At 49.4% G+C, this 17,783-nt stretch overlaps 2 protein-coding genes across 3 annotated transcripts in view; both read right to left on the reverse strand.

Annotated features, from left to right (window-relative positions):
* SELENOI (selenoprotein I) overlaps positions 1 to 1,752 on the reverse strand; it is a 30,165-nt gene extending 28,413 nt beyond the window's left edge. Inside the window, exon 1 of one of the 2 annotated variants that reach the window (XM_061350199.1) lies at positions 1,489 to 1,718. In XM_061350199.1, coding sequence (XP_061206183.1) covers positions 1,489 to 1,641 — 153 coding nt within the window. In that variant the 5' untranslated portion in view covers positions 1,642 to 1,718. Of the gene's footprint in view, positions 1 to 1,488 lie in introns of both variants that reach the window. The other variant, XM_061350200.1, reaches the window with a different exon arrangement.
* Positions 1,753 to 7,668: 5,916 nt separating this feature from the next.
* Positions 7,669 to 16,315, reverse strand: LOC133210641 (interferon-induced very large GTPase 1-like). Its single transcript, XM_061350216.1, has 2 exons — positions 15,575 to 16,315; positions 7,669 to 15,485 (listed from the first exon to the last, which is right to left on the reverse strand). The coding sequence occupies exon 2, from the start codon at positions 15,481 to 15,483 to the stop codon at positions 8,158 to 8,160; it is 7,326 nt and encodes a 2,441-aa protein (XP_061206200.1). The 5' UTR covers positions 15,484 to 15,485; positions 15,575 to 16,315; the 3' UTR covers positions 7,669 to 8,157.
* Between the last annotated feature and the right edge of the window lie 1,468 nt (positions 16,316 to 17,783).

The raw sequence follows: 17,783 nt of genomic DNA on the forward strand, positions 1-17,783 counted from the left end.
GTGTTCCTCTGTGTTAAAGATGCCATATACTTTGGCCCCAAATCAGCCTCTAGGGATTTAAACTGCCATGACAGAGTCCATCAGCACTTACAGAGCCTTCCTTCAAATACTGCATAAATGGCATGCCCAAGCAAAGAGACAGGGATAACGTCTGACATGTTTTTGTTGGTCTGACCACAAACGTAGCAGCCACAGCACAGAATCAACATGGTCCCAAGCTAAATATGGGATCCCACATGCACTCACAGCCCCCTCCTCTGCAGCCCCTTTGTGGCAAGGGTGGAAACAGTGCAACCTGGCAAAGCACCATGTGGTGACATGCCATAACTGCCTGTCTTGACCACATTGCTGACAGCCAAGGAAGGGGAGGGAGGACAAGCAAGCTGCCACAGCACCACTCAAAATCACACCCACATGGTGCCCAGCGATGCCCCTCACTCCCAGGGTCAGGTCATGGAGGGGGGCACACACACTGAATGTGCTCACACCACACTTGGTAACGTCAGGTTGTGCTGGTGTGTCCCCACTCCAGGAGCATGGCTAGAGGAGCACAGCTGGCACGCAGTCACACTGCCACTGCCCCACACTCTGCTGTCCCCACTGCTGGGCACAGCCTGTCCTCCCCCGGGGGCAAACAGCCTGGGAGTGCCCACCTGGAGCACAGACCTGCTCACATTGCACTGTGCTGGACGTTGTACCCTGCAGCATTGCACGTGGCATCCTCGTCCCAGCTGGGAAACAGGCTGGGGGGTGCCCAGTTTGCACGCAGACCCCCCTGGGCTCGCTGCAGAGCACATGACAGTCCCCTGTCCCCGCCAGCAAGGAGAGGGTCCCACATCTCACACGGTCACACCTTCAACACACTGGTCCTTAATGCACCGAGCCCCCCCAACCATGAAAGAGCTCGATGGGGGGGGGGGGGGGGGGGGGGAAAAGAAGCATTGCACTGGGGCCCCCCGACACGGCCCACCCAGGAAAAGGGCATGGGGAGGGATGGGTGGGGGTCCTGCATGGAACCGAGCACCCACCACGCTGCCCCAGACCTCACCGCACCCCACAGTGAGGCAGCGGCTGGGTGGGGGGGACACGTTTCATACAACCACCCTTTTAATACACACACACATGCACCCGGGACCCGATCCCACTGCCGCTGGCTCCCCCCACGAACCAGGCCCCGAGGCTCCCCCTGCACGGAGCCAGGACCTCCGGCAGCCCCTGCCTCTCCGCAAGCCACAAGTGCTCACGACAGCTCCCCTCTCCCCAACTCCCGTGTCCCACAGCACCCCCTGCTACCCCGAACCCCACGACACCCCCTCCCATAGCACCCAGCACCACACACACACACTCCGGCACCGGGTACCACTGCAGCCCCCGCCCAAATGCCGCCATTCCCAAGGGGACCCGCCTGGACACCCTCTCACCAGCGCCAGGCCCCGAGGAGCCCCCAGCCCCACAGCCAGGCCCCCGCCACCCGCCACCCACCCGTACCTTGTACTTGCTGAAGCCGGCCAGCTGCTCTGCGGTCACGTACTCCATGGCGGCCCCCACGCCTGCTCCTGGTGCCAGTACCGGTATCCCGTTCCGCGCCCGCCCTGCCCCTGACCCCCGCCGGCCACCGTAGCCCGCCTCTCGCCGCCGCATCGGCCCACCTGGCGTGGCCGTGACGCCACGGCGCCCCGCCCGCCCGCCGCGCGAGGGCGCCGCCTGCAGGGCGGGAGGAGCGTGGCGCTCGGGAGTGGAGCTCGGGCTGCGGGCAGGGACCAGCGCCAGAAAGCGGCTTCCTGGGAGAAGAAATGAAGGCTCGGGGAGGGCCCGTAGGGGTTAGGGCAGAGGAGGAGGAGCCAGGCCCGTAGCCGGCTCTCCCGGGGGCGGTGAGGCCAGCCTGGCTCTCCCGGGGGTCTCTTCACCCCCATATTCACGCCCGCGGGCCTGGAGGAGGCACGGGGGCTCCAAAGAAACCCTCCTCGGGAAGGGGAAGGGGCAGGGGTGGCCACTGGTGGCTGAGCATCCGCTTAGGGGGACAGTGGCATGGTGGCCCGGGCAGTGCTGGGTTTACTGTTGGACTCGATGATCTTAAAGCTCTTTGCCAACCCCAATGACTCCGAGTCTGTAATTTGTTTCTTTTTAAAGAAAAAGTGGTCCAAAGGGCCAGGTTGGACAGGGCTTGGAGCAACCTGATCTAGTGGAAGGTATCTCTGCCCATGGCAGGGGGTTGGGACTGGATGAGCTTTAAGGTCCCTTTTGACCCAAGCCAGTCCGTGATTCTATGGTTCTATGACCTTCCCAATGCAGCTGGGACTTGGGACCATCGCAGGCTCTGTAGATGCTGAGGCCAGGACCAGCAGAACCCCAGAAGGAGCGTAGATGCCAGGACTGGGGTGAGGGGAACTTCTAGGTTCCACAGGGAGCCTGGCCATGTCCCACCAGAGACAGGTGGTACAAGAAATACATGTTTGGGATGCCACAGGGTGGGGTGGGAGGGGGTACACACAGGGGGAAAGAACAGGAAAAACAGAGCAAGGAAGGGGAGAAAAGAAAGCAAAAGCAAAGAGTGGTGAGGCACTGGCACAGGTTGTCCAGTGAAGCTGTGGCTGCCCCATCCCTGGCAGTGTTCAAGGCCAGGTTGGACGGGGCTTGGAGCAACCTGGTCTAGTGGAAGGTGTCCCTGCCCATGGCAGGGAGTTGGAACTGGATGAGGTTTAAGGTCCCTTCCAACCCAAACCATTCTGTGATTCTATGATTCAAAGTTGGTACACTAAAATCACCTCTCCATTTACAGCCCCATCCTGGCCTCCCAGCCTGTCACCCCAGTCCTGTCAGTTGCGTTTTCTGGGGCCTGTGACAGACCCCCACCGGGCAGTTCCTGCTCAGCTTTCCATTCATATCTCAACATCATCAGTCTTCTGCCTCCCCTATCAACTCCTTTTGAGCAAGTCAGTTATCCTGAGAATCTTAGTTACAAACCATGTATCCTTGTGTCATTGCATCCTTGCGTTCCTTCCCACAGCAGTGTCCACAGGGAAGGGCATGCCAGGTGATCCCTGCAAAGAAGATTCAGGCCAGGGTGGACTGGAAGAGATGCTGACACCCACAGACCTCCATGTAGAGTACTGCCTCCCTGTACTGGAGAAGGAGATGGAGGTTACAGGCACACAGACACCTGAAAGATGAAGATTGCCAAAAGCTTGCAAGCTACACACAGTATGCATGGGAGAACAGAAGCCCTGAAAGAGTGCTTTGGCTCACGTGATGAGGCAACACGGACACTGCAACCCCTGGATACAGCCTGGGCCAAGGCCACTCTCTCACAGCCACTCCAGCTTGGAGTTTGCTGGTGAACTCACGTGCACACCCAGTTTGGGCTGTGACCTGTGGTCCTGCTCCAGCCGCCAATGCTCGGGCCTTCACTCACCTCATTCATACCAGTGGTTGGTTTTCAGGCCACGCACCATTCCCACGCCAGAAGCTGTAGGATAAAGATCCTCACTCACTCTTGTCATTGCACTGAGACCCCTCTTGCTCCATCAGCTGACACCAGAGGCATCTACACCCATGTAACTCCAGGAGCCGGAGTCAAATCCACTCACACACACACAGGTCTCACCACTCGCTTTGTCCTTGCAGCACACACTCACACTGGTGAGGCTTGTGCCAAGCCATTGTCTCCATGTCTGTTTTGTCAGGGCTGTGTCATGGTATATTTTGGGTTTGGTTGCCCTTTTTAACTTTAGTTTCCAACTGACCAGCGCCTGCTCTGATAACCTCACTGAAATAACTTCTCGGTCTCCCATTCATCCATTAGTGTGACTGACCAGGCTTAGTTCCCACCACAGGCTCCTTCACAGAATCCTAAAATCACAAACTGGTTTGGGTTGGAAGGGACCTACAAACCCCTTTAGATTCTGCTGGTAAGAGCACGTAAGATAAGAGCCCTTGTCTCTGATGCTCCTGGAGCAGATGCCAGCTTCTTAATTGCCAGAGCTAGTTCAAAGGTGTTCTCTAGGGCAGGAGATCGTAGAATCACAGACTCATAGCATGGTTTGGGTAGGAAATGACCTTCAAGCTCATCCAGTTCCAACCCCCTGCCACAGGACGTCTTCTTCCACCAGACCAGGTTCCTCCAAGCCCCGTCCAACCTGGCCTTGAACACTGCCAGGGATGGGGCAGCCACAGCTTCTCTGGGCACCCTGTGCCAGGGCCTCAGCACCCTCACAGGGAACAACTTCTGCGTAAGATCTCATCTCAATCTCCCCTCTTACCAGTTTAAGGCCATTCAACACAACTGTTGGTCAGATTTGTTTAACTGAATGTTCTTGTTTACGGCTTCCTCCCCTTCTTACTATCCCTTGAGACATTAAAGAAGGTCCTTTACCCTGAAGAGCAGACATTCTCCATCCACACAGACCTTCGCCCAGTTGCCACCTGCCTGTCTTCACAGCACAAACACTGAGGTCACACACAACTGCGCCTAACTTGAAAATAAAGGACGCAGAGATCAGTCCAGTCTAACTCAACTAGTTTATTAGCAAAGAGTACAAGGGATTATAGTGAATAACCACTTTCGCCAGTGTTCCAGGAGGGCTTGTCCTTGGATTTCCAGGAACTGCACAACAAAAACTGCCAGCCAACTCAGTGGTGCAGTCCCAGCTGGTTACATGTTCTCCAGATCATGGTTCCACTGCCACCAGCCTGTCCTGACAGCACGAACACTAATGTCACACACTGCTGATGGCTTCTGAGGAAGCTGCAAAGAGACATAACCCTCCGCATTGGTTATACAAAGATCTTCACTCAACAGCTAAGCAAATAGAAGAGCGGTTGCTTAGCGGTGGCTAAGAGGTGGAGGAAAGCTCAATAGGCCCAGCCAGGAATGACTCGTCTTGACAAATGAAGGATGCTTAATAAACCACTAACCAAATTAAAACTTAACTAAAGTTTTCTAAACCAACTAAAAGTTTTCTAAAACTAACTTAAAGTTTTCTAAAACTAACCAAATTAAAACTTAATTAAACCACTACCTAAATACACGTGTGGTGTTAACTACCTTAACGATGTCAGAGACAGAACAGCTACTAACCTGAGTACTAGCTCAGTTTATCAACAGGGGGTCGATAAGGGAATGATAATACTGAAAAGTAAGCCAGCAAAGCTTGCAGCCAATGTTGAGCTGCTTTCAGATCCCACAGCCTTTTCTTTAAGCGTGACAAGTACTTGCTGCAGGAAAAACTAACTTCTGTCAGTGTCACTTTTATTCTGATAGCAGCTGATAAAATCGGTACTTTCAAATGCTGCCTTTGCTCTTCGCCTGACACTCGGTCTTAATCTTGTTCATGTGACTCCTCACTGCAGGAATGTGTTTCATTTTCGATATAAGACAAAGCAGAGGTTAATGTCTGTGGCAAAAAAGGAAGAGGATTCTGAATGATTCGAGATGGTAGAATTCAGGATCTTGTCTGGTAGGGTCAGTAGAATAGCAAGTAGAATCGCAACCCTGGACTTTAGCAGGGCAAACTTTGGCCTCTTCAAGCGATTGCTAGGGGAAATCCAGTGGGCTAGGCTGCTTGAAGGGAAAGGGGCCCAAGATAGTTGGTTGACGTTCAAGGACTGCTTTTTCCGAGCTCAAGATCGGAGCATCCCGACACGTAGGAAGTCGAGGAAGAGGGTCAGGAGACCTGCGTGGTTAAATAGGGAATTGCTCGGTATGCTCAAGTGGAAGAGGAGAGTTTACAGGTCATGGAAAGAAGGGCTGGCCACTTGGGAAGAATATAAGGCTGCTGCTAGAGGATGTAGGAAAGCTGCTAGGATGGCTAAGGCCTCCTTGGAATTAAAGCTGGCGAGAGGGGTCAAGGACAGCAGAAAGAGCTTTTTCAAATACATGGCAGGTAAAACTAACACCAGAGGCAATGTAGGCCCGCTGATGAACGGGACGGGTGCCCTGGTGACAGAAGATACAGAGATGGCAGAGTTACTGAATGACTTCTTTGTCTCTGTCTACTCTGCTGGAGGCAGTCCTGAAGAGCCCTGTACCGCTGAGACCCCGGATGAAGATAGGTCAACGGAGCGGTCTGCCTTAGTCGATGAGGAATGGGTTAAAGATCAGTTGAGCAATCTGGATATCCATAAATCCATGGGTCCAGATGGGATGCACCCGCGGGTGCTGAGGGAACTGGCTGAGGTCATAGCTAGACCGCTCTCCATCATCTTTACCAAGTCTTGGGAAACGGGAGAGGTGCCTGAGGACTGGAGGAAAGCAAATGTCACTCCTGTCTTCAAAAAGGGCAAGAAGGAGGACCCGGGTAACTATAGACCGGTTAGCCTCACCTCCGTTCCTGGGAAAGTGATGGAACACCTTATCCTTGGTGCCATCTTAAGGCATATCAAGGATAAGAGGGTTATGAGGGGCAGTCAACATGGCTTCACCAAGGGGAAGTCGTGCTTGACCAATCTCGTAGCCTTTTATGAGGAAATAACACGGTGGATGGATGATGGTAGAGCGGTGGATGTGGTCTACCTCGACTTCAGCAAAGCGTTTGACACGGTCTCCCACAGCATCCTTGCGGCTAAATTGAGGAAGTGTGGTCTGGATGATCGGGTAGTGAGGTGGACTGTGAACTGGCTGAAGGAGAGAAGCCAGAGAGTTGTAGTCTATGGGGCGGAGTCTAGTTGGAGGCCTGTATCTAGTGGAGTGCCTCAAGGGTCGGTACTGGGACCAGTATTATTTAATATATTCATCAACGATTTAGATGAGGGAATTGAGTGTACTATCAGCAAGTTTGCTGATGACACTAAGCTGGGAGGGGTGGCCGACACGCCGGAAGGCTGTGCTGCCATCCAGAGGGACCTGGACAGGCTGGAGAGCTGGGCGGGGAATAACTTGATGAAATATAACAAGGGAAAGTGTAGAGTCCTGCATCTGGGCAGGAACAACCCCAGGTTCCAGTATAGGCTGGGGAACGACCTGTTAGAGAGCAGTGTAGGGGAGAGGGACCTGGGGGTCCTGGTGGACGACAGGGTGACCATGAGCCGACACTGTGCCCTTGTGGCCAAGAAGGCCAATGGCATCCTGGGTTGTATTAGAAGGGGGGTGGTTAGTAGGTCGAGAGAGGTCCTCCTTCCCCTCTACTCTGCCCTGGTGAGACCTCATCTGGAATATTGTGTCCAGTTCTGGGCCCCTCAGTTTAAAAAGGACAGGGACCTGCTGGAGAGAGTCCAGCGCAGGGCAACTAAGATGATTAAGGGAGTGGAGCATCTCCCTTATGAGGAAAGACTGAGGGAGCTGGGTCTCTATAGTTTGGAGAAGAGGAGATTGAGGGGTGACCTTATTAGTGTATATAAATATATAAAGGGGGAGTGTCACGAGGATGGAGCCAGGCTCTTCTCAGTGGCAAACAATGAAAGGACAAGGGGTAATGGGTACAAATTGGAGCACAAGAGGTTCCACTTAAACCTGAGAAGAAACTTCTTCTCAGTGAGGGTGACGGAACACTGGAACAGGCTGCCCAGGGAGGTTGTGGAATCTCCTTCTTTGGAGACATTCAAGACCCGCCTGGACACGTTCCTGTGTAACCTTATCTAGGTGTTCCTGCTCCGGCAGGGGGATTGGACTAGATGATCTTTTGAGGTCCCTTCCAATCTCTAACCTACTGTGATACTGTGATACTGTGAATATCATGAAGCAAGGGGATTTCTGAGGCAGGAGTAGCACGCCTTATTTCACCCAACTTTGTCAGCAATTAGGTATCCTTCATGTAGCTTGCGGCTGCATATGTATTTTATATATCGTCTAATATAACAATATTTTGTGGAATTACTTATACTATGCTCTTCTAAAATGCAAAGCGGTTGCAGTTCTTCCTTCATATTATAGAATCATAGAAAGGTTTGGGTAGGAAAGGACCATAAGATCATCTAGTTTCAACCCCCCTGCCATGGGCAGGGACGCATCACAGTAGGCCATGTCCTCCAAGGCTCTGTCCAACCTGGCCTTGAACACTGCCAGGGGTGGAGCATTTACCATTTCTTTGGCCAATATGTTCCAATGCCTCACTACCTTCACAGTAAAGAATTTCTTCCTTATATCCAGTCTGAACTTCCCCTGTGTAAGTTTGAATCCAATGCCCCTTGTCCTATCACTACAGTCTCTGATGTCAAGCTGGCCTAAAGCTTCTTCAGTTCATCAAGCGCTTCCTGCTTTGTAATTCTCTGCCATGAGGCAGGGATTTCTCCTTTGCCATGAAATTTCCCATTGTGCAAGTTTTCAAGCTCTGTCCTGAAATGACACACAAACCATTTCCAGTACGCTTGTATTGATGTATCAGGAAGAATTAGCCAATTGGAATAAGGAAGTCCTGCATCACGGTATTTCTTGTAGGGGATCCATGTGTTTTCATCAATCCTGAATAAATTGTCACTCACAATACTACTAGAACAAATATCAATGACCAGATTGTCTGTTTTATACCAGATGTAACCTGCCAAAACTTGAGGACGATGGAAGACAAGCTGATGGTCTCCATCGTGATGTGGAATAGTGTTTGTGCAAACAGCCCCACAAAAGGGACACTGATTCCAGCATCCTGAAAATTGCTCGGCCAAGATTGCGTGAGGCTGCTTTTCAAATATGCTCATATCAGCATTACGAAACTCTTCCTTGAGACTGTCCTTCAGGGAAGCCAACGCTTCTGTCATGGCATTTTTCAGGAAGTCTATGTCGTTTATCTCCTGATGCTCCATGCTCTTCAGGTCGCTCCTGGGCAAGATTAGCACTTCTGTAAGTGCGTTGCAAAATTCATCCAGCCAAAGAGAGATTTTGTCGTTTCTGTCTCCTCTGTCTTTGACAATCTTGGTTGATTGAAAAACAGCTGACAGAATGCTTTCATAGAGGTGAGTAAGGCGGTAATCTAAAAACTTCTCCAGCCTCCTGTTCTTATCTAAACAGTACATCTTAACACGTCTCTCAATGTAACTCTTCATAAAGTCTTCTGAGAAATTAAGATACGTCTGGAAATACTCAAAGTTTTCTTCTTCTGCTAAGTATTTCAGTATGCAAACTTCCAGAGAAGATCTATTGCCACTGAAGTCTGGCAGCTTACCCCTGATGTCCTGAGCTATGGTAAGAGCTGTCCTCTCATAGATTGCACGGCGAAGAGCTGGGCCAATCTTGTCACACAGGAAAACAGCAAACGCTGTGATAGAAGTGGCCCCTTGGCAAGAGATCTGGAAATATTTAAAGAAATCTTCTCTCTTGTTCACCATGTAGGTGTATGGATCATTTGCTTTTCTGAATGTTTCCTGCATGCTTTTAAATCTTTTTGCTGCCATTCCGCACAGATACAGAGATAAATCTATTGCATAATCTGTATTAAAACTGTATTTTGCATTGATAGGGACAGAGCTTATACCCTTCTGCACTTCATTTAGTATTTCATGAATGAAACTTTGACTATAATCCCTTTTCTCCTGTTCCTTCTTATCAATGTTCTTTGTCACACACCTTATGATGTTATCTGTAATGTGTTGTATGTTGCTCATATCAGCATGATCCAAATTCTGATCAAAGAAGCGCCAACGTTTTTTCTTAGCAATGTGTTTTTCAAAGTTAACAGAAAATGCTTTGGTTTTGGGAAATTTGCTTATCCGTTCTAGTAAGTTAGGTCCCTTAAAGTGATCTAGAAGGACATCTTCTATTTCCTTATCGATATCAACCTGTTTCAGAGGGGATGCAGCAGAGGAGAATACAGCAACCCATGTATTCCAAAGACGAACAAAGTTGTCTCTGAGTTCACTTTCAGTTAGTCTCTGGCCTTTTAGAGATAAAGCCATCTCCCTACTCTTTTTCAAGAGCTCACTTTCATATTCTGACTTCTTTTCATCCAGTTTACGCTGGTTCTTCTTTAGTTCAATCAGATTCTCACACTTCTTTCTAGTTTCACTAAGGAGAGATTTCTTCAGTTCATCCAGCTTCCGTTCTGTGACGACTCTCCACTGGGCCAGTATCTCATGGTCTTTCTCCTCAGTGAAATACTTTTCCACGTCTTTCATGATGTCATCAGTTGTCTTTTGCACTACATTTTCAAGGCTTTCTCTGGGGACCTCCTGTATGTCCCCATTCCGAACTTGATTGTCCAGTTTCATTTGCAAGTCTAAGACGTGACTCCTCATCCACCAGCTCCACTGGCCAAATGCGGTCTCCAGCTTCTTGTACGCAGCAATCTCCACTGAGTTCTTGAAGCTGAAAATGAAGTTTTCATTCAGTAAAGCATTCCAGAGATCACTAATACGAACTTTCAAGCTCGAGAGACTCAAAATACTGCCTGGTGGTCTCTTCTTGGCAGCTTGGAGAATTTTGCTCTTTAATTCCTGGACGTTCTGGCTGTAGGTGGGGTTGGGTGGTGCCATTGGGGGGTTTCCTTCCCACAGGTGAGAAAAGTAATGAACATGGGTGTTCACATCGAAGTGAATGACATCGCTGAAGCAGTAGGCATCACAGAATTCTTGCTGAGCAGCTATCACAGTCATTTCATCCAGCTTTTTCTGGAGGCGTCTTCGTCCTTCCATGTTTTGTTCCTTGGCAGTTATTTCTCCCACATTTTGGTGTACAAACAGGCAGCTTGAGGAAAGTTTTATTTGCTTCATCCTCAGAAAAGCCTGGACGGCAATCTGGAGGACATCTTGCATTTCTGACGGATTTTCTCCAAAGATGTTGATCAGAGTCATGTTGCCAATGCCAATGACAAAGGTGGCCAGCTCATTGTCATGGTTAAGGGACTGTTTATTGGCCATCTCTATGGCACGAAGTCCCTCTGTGTCAACAATTAGCATGTAACTGAAGCCCAGATCTCGTTGCAGCTTCTCGTCTACTTTAATTAACTGCATAAACGCTCCCCGGGTGCATCTCCCTGCACTGACATTAAACTGAAGACCAAACATGGCATTCAGCAGGGTTGACTTCCCTGTGCTCTGGATGCCAAGCACTGAGAGAACAAATACTCGTTTGTCTCCTAGCTTATTAATTAATCTGTCAAAGATTGCATTGACCCATTGTAATGGTATGTAAGAAGCATCACCATCCATCAGCTCGACAGGATACCCTGAAACCATCAGATCAGCTGCAATTTCAGGTAGTTTGACAAAATATTCATCCTTTGAGTTCATCGATTCCACAGCTTCATAAATCTGCCCTACCTCTCTCAAAATATGCTCAAGGCCAACGGATGAATAGTTGATTTCATTGGAGAGGTCATCTATATTCTTCATCAACTGAGATTTCAGATAGCTTTTGTCATTGCTTTTCGTTATTGCCAGGATTTGAGACCATAACAGGTGATATTCTTTCTTCAGTTCGTCAAGGCGGTCGGAAGACAGATCGTCCATGAAAACCTTCATCCAGTGCAGAAAGTATTTCTTGGTATCTGCTGGCTGTGACTGGAGAAAGCCAAGGACTGATTTCATCAGCTGATTGAGGGGGAATGCTTGTTCTAGTTGTTTTCTTCTTATTGCTGACTTCTCCAATTCAGTTTGGCTCCGATGATGCTCTATGCTCTGGTTCCTCTTTTCCTGCAAGCGAGTGAGTTCTTTGTCCTTTTTGCACCACATGTGCCACAGTTTTCCTTGAAGAGGCAGCAGTTTGGATTTGATCTCAAACAACTTCTCTTCCTTCAGAAGCTTCACCAGTGCCTTTGCCTTTTCTTTGGCTGTTACACATGCATCTGTATCTTCATCGACTAAGAATCCATGCTTGCGAGCTTTGTCCAGGCAGGAATCGAGGCTGAAAAGTGTGTTAGACACTTCCACAAGTTCTCCAATGATTTTTTTCAGCTCGCCCATTAATTCTGCTTCGTTTCTGTTCTTGATACCTATTCTTATGTTTTGGCTAGATCGGCCAGCAGCAATGTTCTCTTTTTCAGTGAAAAGACAAACCAAAGGCCTCTGTGACTGCCACAGGTCACGTAAAATCTTCATCCCTTTCTTGTCACTCTGATCAGACTCGGTTACAAGAACCACATTCACAGCTGATATCTCCTGTAGAAACTGCAGCTGTTCTTCGTGGTCCCTTGCATCTCCGTGCAGGTTACAGAAAGCAACACAGCAGTCAAAGCTGTCATCATCACTGCCCCGGGGACAGTACCAGGAGATCTCCACAACACCTTTCATCAGCAAACAGTCTTTGGTGCTGCCTTTGCAATGCCGGTGGAAAAAAGTGTCATGTTTTTGTTTACTCAGCAGAGCATTCAGGATCTGAGACTTGGAAGAGGAAGGAGAACTGCCAATCCGTATGAAGGACACGATGGGTGTCTCTGCTTGATAAATGAATTTGTTTTTGTAACTGTTAGTTCTGGCCTGCTTTCCTGGCTTCTCAGCCTCTTTCCAGCTCTTCTTTATCTGGCTGAGGGACCAGAGGGGAAACTCTATCTTTGAAGTGCATGGGTTTGGTACCAGGAGAGGTAGTGCAAATTGGCAGAAAGCAAGCTTTGTTGAAATGTACTGTCTCATGAAATCATCAGCACAATGAAAAATTGCCATCTGGAGGTCCATGGGGTGCACACAACGGTCTTTGGTTGCAGATTCAGGGGCTTCTTCCTCCAAATCAGTGAAAAAGTCATCAAAGGAATCTGAGGGTTCATGCTCTTGCTCTGTGGGTTTTGGCATAGATGCGAGTTGTGGGTTGCTCTCATCCCTGCAAGTCAGGTACCTCACCCGATAATCCACTGTTAATAGCTTTTGCAGGAAGTAAAATGGTAATTCACTGTCGTTGCTAGGGTGGCTGTCATGTAAAGATTTCTTGTATATGATATGGAAGTCTTCTGTCCCCATCTTCCTTGGATAGTGATTTTCCAGTCCAAGGCGCTTAAGTAAGTGGAGGAATTCTTGATTTCTAGTGGCTTGATTTGCTTCAGTTTCACTGCTGTCTGATTTGGATTTGGATTGACTGGAAGGCTCTGTGCTTTGAAAAGTGTCTTTCATGTCTCTGATTATACTGTCTTTCTTCAGATCGTCACATGTGTCCTCCAAGCACCCACTGATGAGGGAATCCAAGTCCTTTTCCAGCATCTCCCAGTCTTTGAGTGCACGGTGCTTTTCAAAGAGAGTTTTTACCTCTGTGGACCATAAGTTTTTCATATGATCTTCCATGAACGTTAAACGCTCATTCTTCTGCTCAGGTGACACCTCTTTATATTCAGGTGTTACCTTTAGACCCAGCAGCAGCAGGAAAGCCTGAGCTCTGTAAACATCTTGTTCCTTCAGAGTCAGATACTCCTTATGTCCCTCTTGCATTTCATTTATCATGAAGTTAATTTCTGGACATCCAAGGAGGTACTGAAAATTGTTCCCTTCCATCTGGTATCCTGTGCTGGTCATAATTAGAAGTACTAACAGTTCTATGTCTTTCTGTGCCCTTCTCTGGAGAACCTGGAGTAAGGAATAAACAGTTGAGCTTATAGTCAACGTGGCTTTCACCTTTGCTTCATGAATGGCAGATGCTGCAGTTTCTGGTGCATAGGTGACTTCCTGGATGTACTCCTTCATTTGCAGCAGTGTCTCGGTGAGATCTTCAAGCTCAGAAGCACTGGGAGTTTCAGGAAGCATGGGGTTACTATCAAAGATCCATTGCATAATGAAGGAAGACCTGGGGAAGTCCTTGACAGAATAGACATAAGGATCCAGGAGGCACTTCAACAGAGACTTGATACACATGGTGTTTTCTGGAGGTGACTTCCTGAAAAACAGAACAGTATTCACAAGGAACTCCTGCAGTCCTTTTTCTGACAGGCATATGTCAATCCAGACATTATGGGTTTTGGTTTTTTCATACAGATTATGTTTGAATGTTAGGAGCGTGGACAGTCTCTCTTCATCTACTGTCACCTCCCAGGCCTTCACACACTCCATGAAAGCTCTGGCCTCTTCCACTGCACTGACCAGTTCCTCTCCAAACATGATGCTGACACTGTGATTCGTTAACGCTTCATATGCAGCCCTGAGGCTGCTGCTCATTTGATAGCTGGACTTAAAATCACTTCTGTGATTGAACAGGATTATATCCCACACTGGGATCAATTGAAAGCCTCGGTCAATAACACACCAGCTCGTGTTATTAGTTACAAGCCCCAATTTCCACTGAGGAAGAAAATTTGTCTCTGGTGGGCCCCCTGTGTTGGTCACCTCGTGCTGAACTCCTGTGTGGGCTCTCTTTCCATCTCTTCCCTGAGAAGAAGCATGTGAGCTGTATTTTGAACCTTCCACATCCACTCCCATGCTGACACCGAAGCCGCTGTAGGTGGCATTTACATAGCCATCCAGTGATTCAGATACTTGTTGCTTCATCTCTTCCCGCTGCTCAGCTCTGAATCCTGCTACAGATGCCTTCCACCGGAATATCCCCCCAAAGTGGAGGGGACCCTGGTTTACGTGGGACCCAAATGTGCTGAAGAACCTCTTACACCTGCTATTCAGCACGTTGGACCTGTCTTCTTCCGGAATGCTGCTCAAAAGATACTCGATGTCTTTCAGCTCCTGCAGGGCCCCATCTGTTAGGTGAAGCTGATGCTTTTGAAAGTAGCAGGAGGCCAGAGGGATGTAGTGGTACTTGGTAGTGCAAATGTAGCTCTGCTCAGAGTGGGACTGGTGGGTCTCCATCGACTGCGAAGAGCTGCTGTGATCTATGTCAGTGCCAACATTAAACCCCCAGAACCCAGCTTTGGCAGAAACGGTGATGCTGAACCCCAGCTTCTCCATGGACTTGGTGAAAGCAGCTTCTGCTGCAGAGGAGGAGAACTCCTTCCTCTCAAACAGAGACCCTTGCTCTGGACCAACAAGCCTGAATCCATCGGGAACCTGGATGAGCTGGTCTCTCTTTGCCAGCACATCCTCAAAGCTGCTGGTTTTGTAGATGCCCTGCAGGGCCAGTCCCCCTGACGCCCGCCTCAGGACCTCCGTGTCAGAGACAATTTCAGCCTTGCTCACTATCAACTCCTGCTGCTCCAGCTGCTTCTGGATGTTCTCCAGCAAACTCACCAGTGACTTCTCTGGTGGTGGCCAGTACTCTTTGGGAATCTCAATGGCTTGCCACAGAGCCTCCTCTTTCTCTCTTATAGCATCCTTGCTGTGGCTGTGGCTTTTGTGCATTTCTTTCAGCTCCTTCATGAGTAGTTTGGCTGCTTCTTGTCTCTGTTTTGCTCTCTCCAATCGCTTCTTCTGCACCTCCTCAAAAGTCTTTTCTGCATTTTCTTTGCTGACTGTTACTCCCAGGAGCTTTTGGAGAGCCCTTTTTTCCCAGGGGTACCTTACTTTAGGCTCCAGCTTAAGGTAGTCTTCATATTGCATATGTTTCAGGGCTTCTTTGGACTTGACTCCCAGTATTCCTGACAGATGGGGAAGCCAGTGTTTATCATCCAGTCCTTCTTTCTCACATGCTTCTGCCAGTAGATTTTTTTCAAGATTTGCCTTTTCATCTTCCTTTAGTGTGTCCCCCTGTGAGCCCATGGCTGTGGAAGAACAAAACAGTCTCTTTTTAAGGTGTGTTGTCAGAGGCCCCAGCCTCCTATAAGAGGATATGGGATCTGATTCATCTCACCTCAAGCAGATATTCTCTTTGGTCAGACACTTGACTTTGCAGAGGACACAGAGAGCCAAGCTCCCCAGCTCAGCTGAGACAGAACACTATCACACAGCAGGCCTGCTAGGCAAGGCTGGGGTTTAAGAAGAAGAAGGGAACCACCTCAAGAATTCAGGAGGAAAAACACTGGGAAGGAAAGACTAAAATGCTAAAGGAGAAAACCAGAGAGTCAGGAGATGGCAACCCATCAATGCAGAGGACTCATTCCAGGAAGCAGTGGAGGCATCCCCCTTTGCTGGTAATGACAGCGCAGCCAGCAAAGACACATCAGGGCCTTTTTGGGGTGGTGACCACACTGGTGTTTCAACTGGGACATAAATCAACATACCCATGGTGTACATTAGCCCAGGGAGAGTTTGCAAAGTAAATATCTCCTGCTTTAAGACCCTCTTCTGCATACAGCACAAGGTGGCTCAGGATAGGACTCTAAAGGCTGCATACCATAACGACATCACAGGAAGGAAAAGCAAGCCTATCCATGATTCATGTAATCATGGAATGGTTTGGGTAGGAAAGGACCTTAAAGCTCATCCAGTTCCAACCTCCCTGCTGTGGGCAGGGACACCTTCCACTAGACCAGATTGCACCAATCCCCGTCCAGCCTGGCCTTGAACACTACCAGGGATGGGGCAGCCACAGCTTCTCTGGACAACCTGTGCCAGGGCCTCACCACCCTCACAGGGAAGAACTTTTTCCAATATCTCATCTCAATCTCCCCTCTGTCAGTTTAAATCCATTCCCCCTTGTCCTGTCCCTACAGGCCCTTGTCAAAAGCCCCTCTCCAGCTTTCTTGGCAGCCCTCTTAGGCACCAGAAGCTGCTCTAAAGTCTGTGGAGCCTTCTCTTCTCCAGGCTGAACAAGCCCAGCTCTCTCAGCCTGTCTCCATAGCAGAGGTGCTCCAGCCCTTGGAGCATCTTCGTGGCCTCCTCTGGACTCACTCCAACAGCTCCATGTGCTTCTTATACTGGAGCCCTAGAGCTGGATGCAGGGCTGCAGGGGTGTCTCACCAGAGCAGAGCAGAGGAGAATCCCCTCCCTCGACCTGCTGGTCACACTGCTGGTGATGCAGCCCAAGGACACAGTTGGTTTCTGGGCTCAAGCGCACACTGCTGGGTCATGGGGAGCTTCTCATTGACCAACACCCCCAAGTCCTCCTCAGGGCTGCTCTCAATCCAGTCTCTGCCCAGCCTGTGTTTGTGCCTAGGATTGTCCCAGCCCAGGTACAGGACTCACACCTGATTTCTGGAGAGGAGAATCATAGCCTCATAGGATCAACTAGGTTGGAAAACACCTTTAAGATCATCAAGTCCAACCATTACCCCCAGACTGCCAAGACCACCACTAAAGCATATCGCTGAGGGCTCCATCTACACGCTTTTTGGACATGGGTTTTGATTTTTCTTTTTTTTGCTGAGTGACGGTGACCTCACCCTTTCCCTGGCAGTCTGTTCCAATGCCTCCATTGACCACCCTCTCTGAAGAAATTGTTCCTAATATTCAATCTAAACTTCCCATGGCACAGTTTGAGGCTGTTTCCTCTTGTCCTGTCACTTGTTATTTGGGAGAGGTGGTCTACCCCCACCTCACTACAACCTCCTTTCAGGCAGTTGTAGAGAACAATAAGGTGCCCCTTGAGCTTTCTCTTCTCCAGACTAAACACCCCCAGTTCCCTCAGTCATTCCACATCACAGTTCCAGATCCTTCACCAGCTCCATTGCTCTTCTCTGGACCTGCTCCAGCACCTCAATGTCTTTCTTGCAGTGAGGGGCCCAGCACTGAACACAGATTTACAGGTGCGGCCTCACCAGTGCTGAATACAGGGGGATGATCACTGCCCTGGCCCTGCTGCCACCCTATTGCTGATACAGGCCAGGATGCTGTTGACCTTCTTGGCTACCTGGGCACAAGCTGCTCATTTTCAGCAGTTGCCAGTGAGCACCCTCGGGTTCTTTCCTGCCAAGCAGCTTTCCAGGCACTCTTTCCCAAGCCTGTAGTGTTCCATGGGGTTGTTGTGGCCCAAATACAGGACCCAGCACTTTGCCTTGATGAACCTGAAGATGGCTGGTTAAAGACTGGGGCAAAGGCAGCATTAAATACCTCAGCCTTTTCCTCATCTTCAGTCTCCAGTAGAGGGTGGAGGTTTTCCTTGGCCCTCCTTTTATTGTTAG

This window comes from Neopsephotus bourkii, unplaced genomic scaffold (genome assembly GCF_033783945.1).
Source record: "Neopsephotus bourkii isolate Nb327-2 ecotype Australia unplaced genomic scaffold, CSIRO-AGI_Nbou_v1 NB_481, whole genome shotgun sequence".
Taxonomy (NCBI): domain Eukaryota; kingdom Metazoa; phylum Chordata; class Aves; order Psittaciformes; family Psittacidae; genus Neopsephotus; species Neopsephotus bourkii.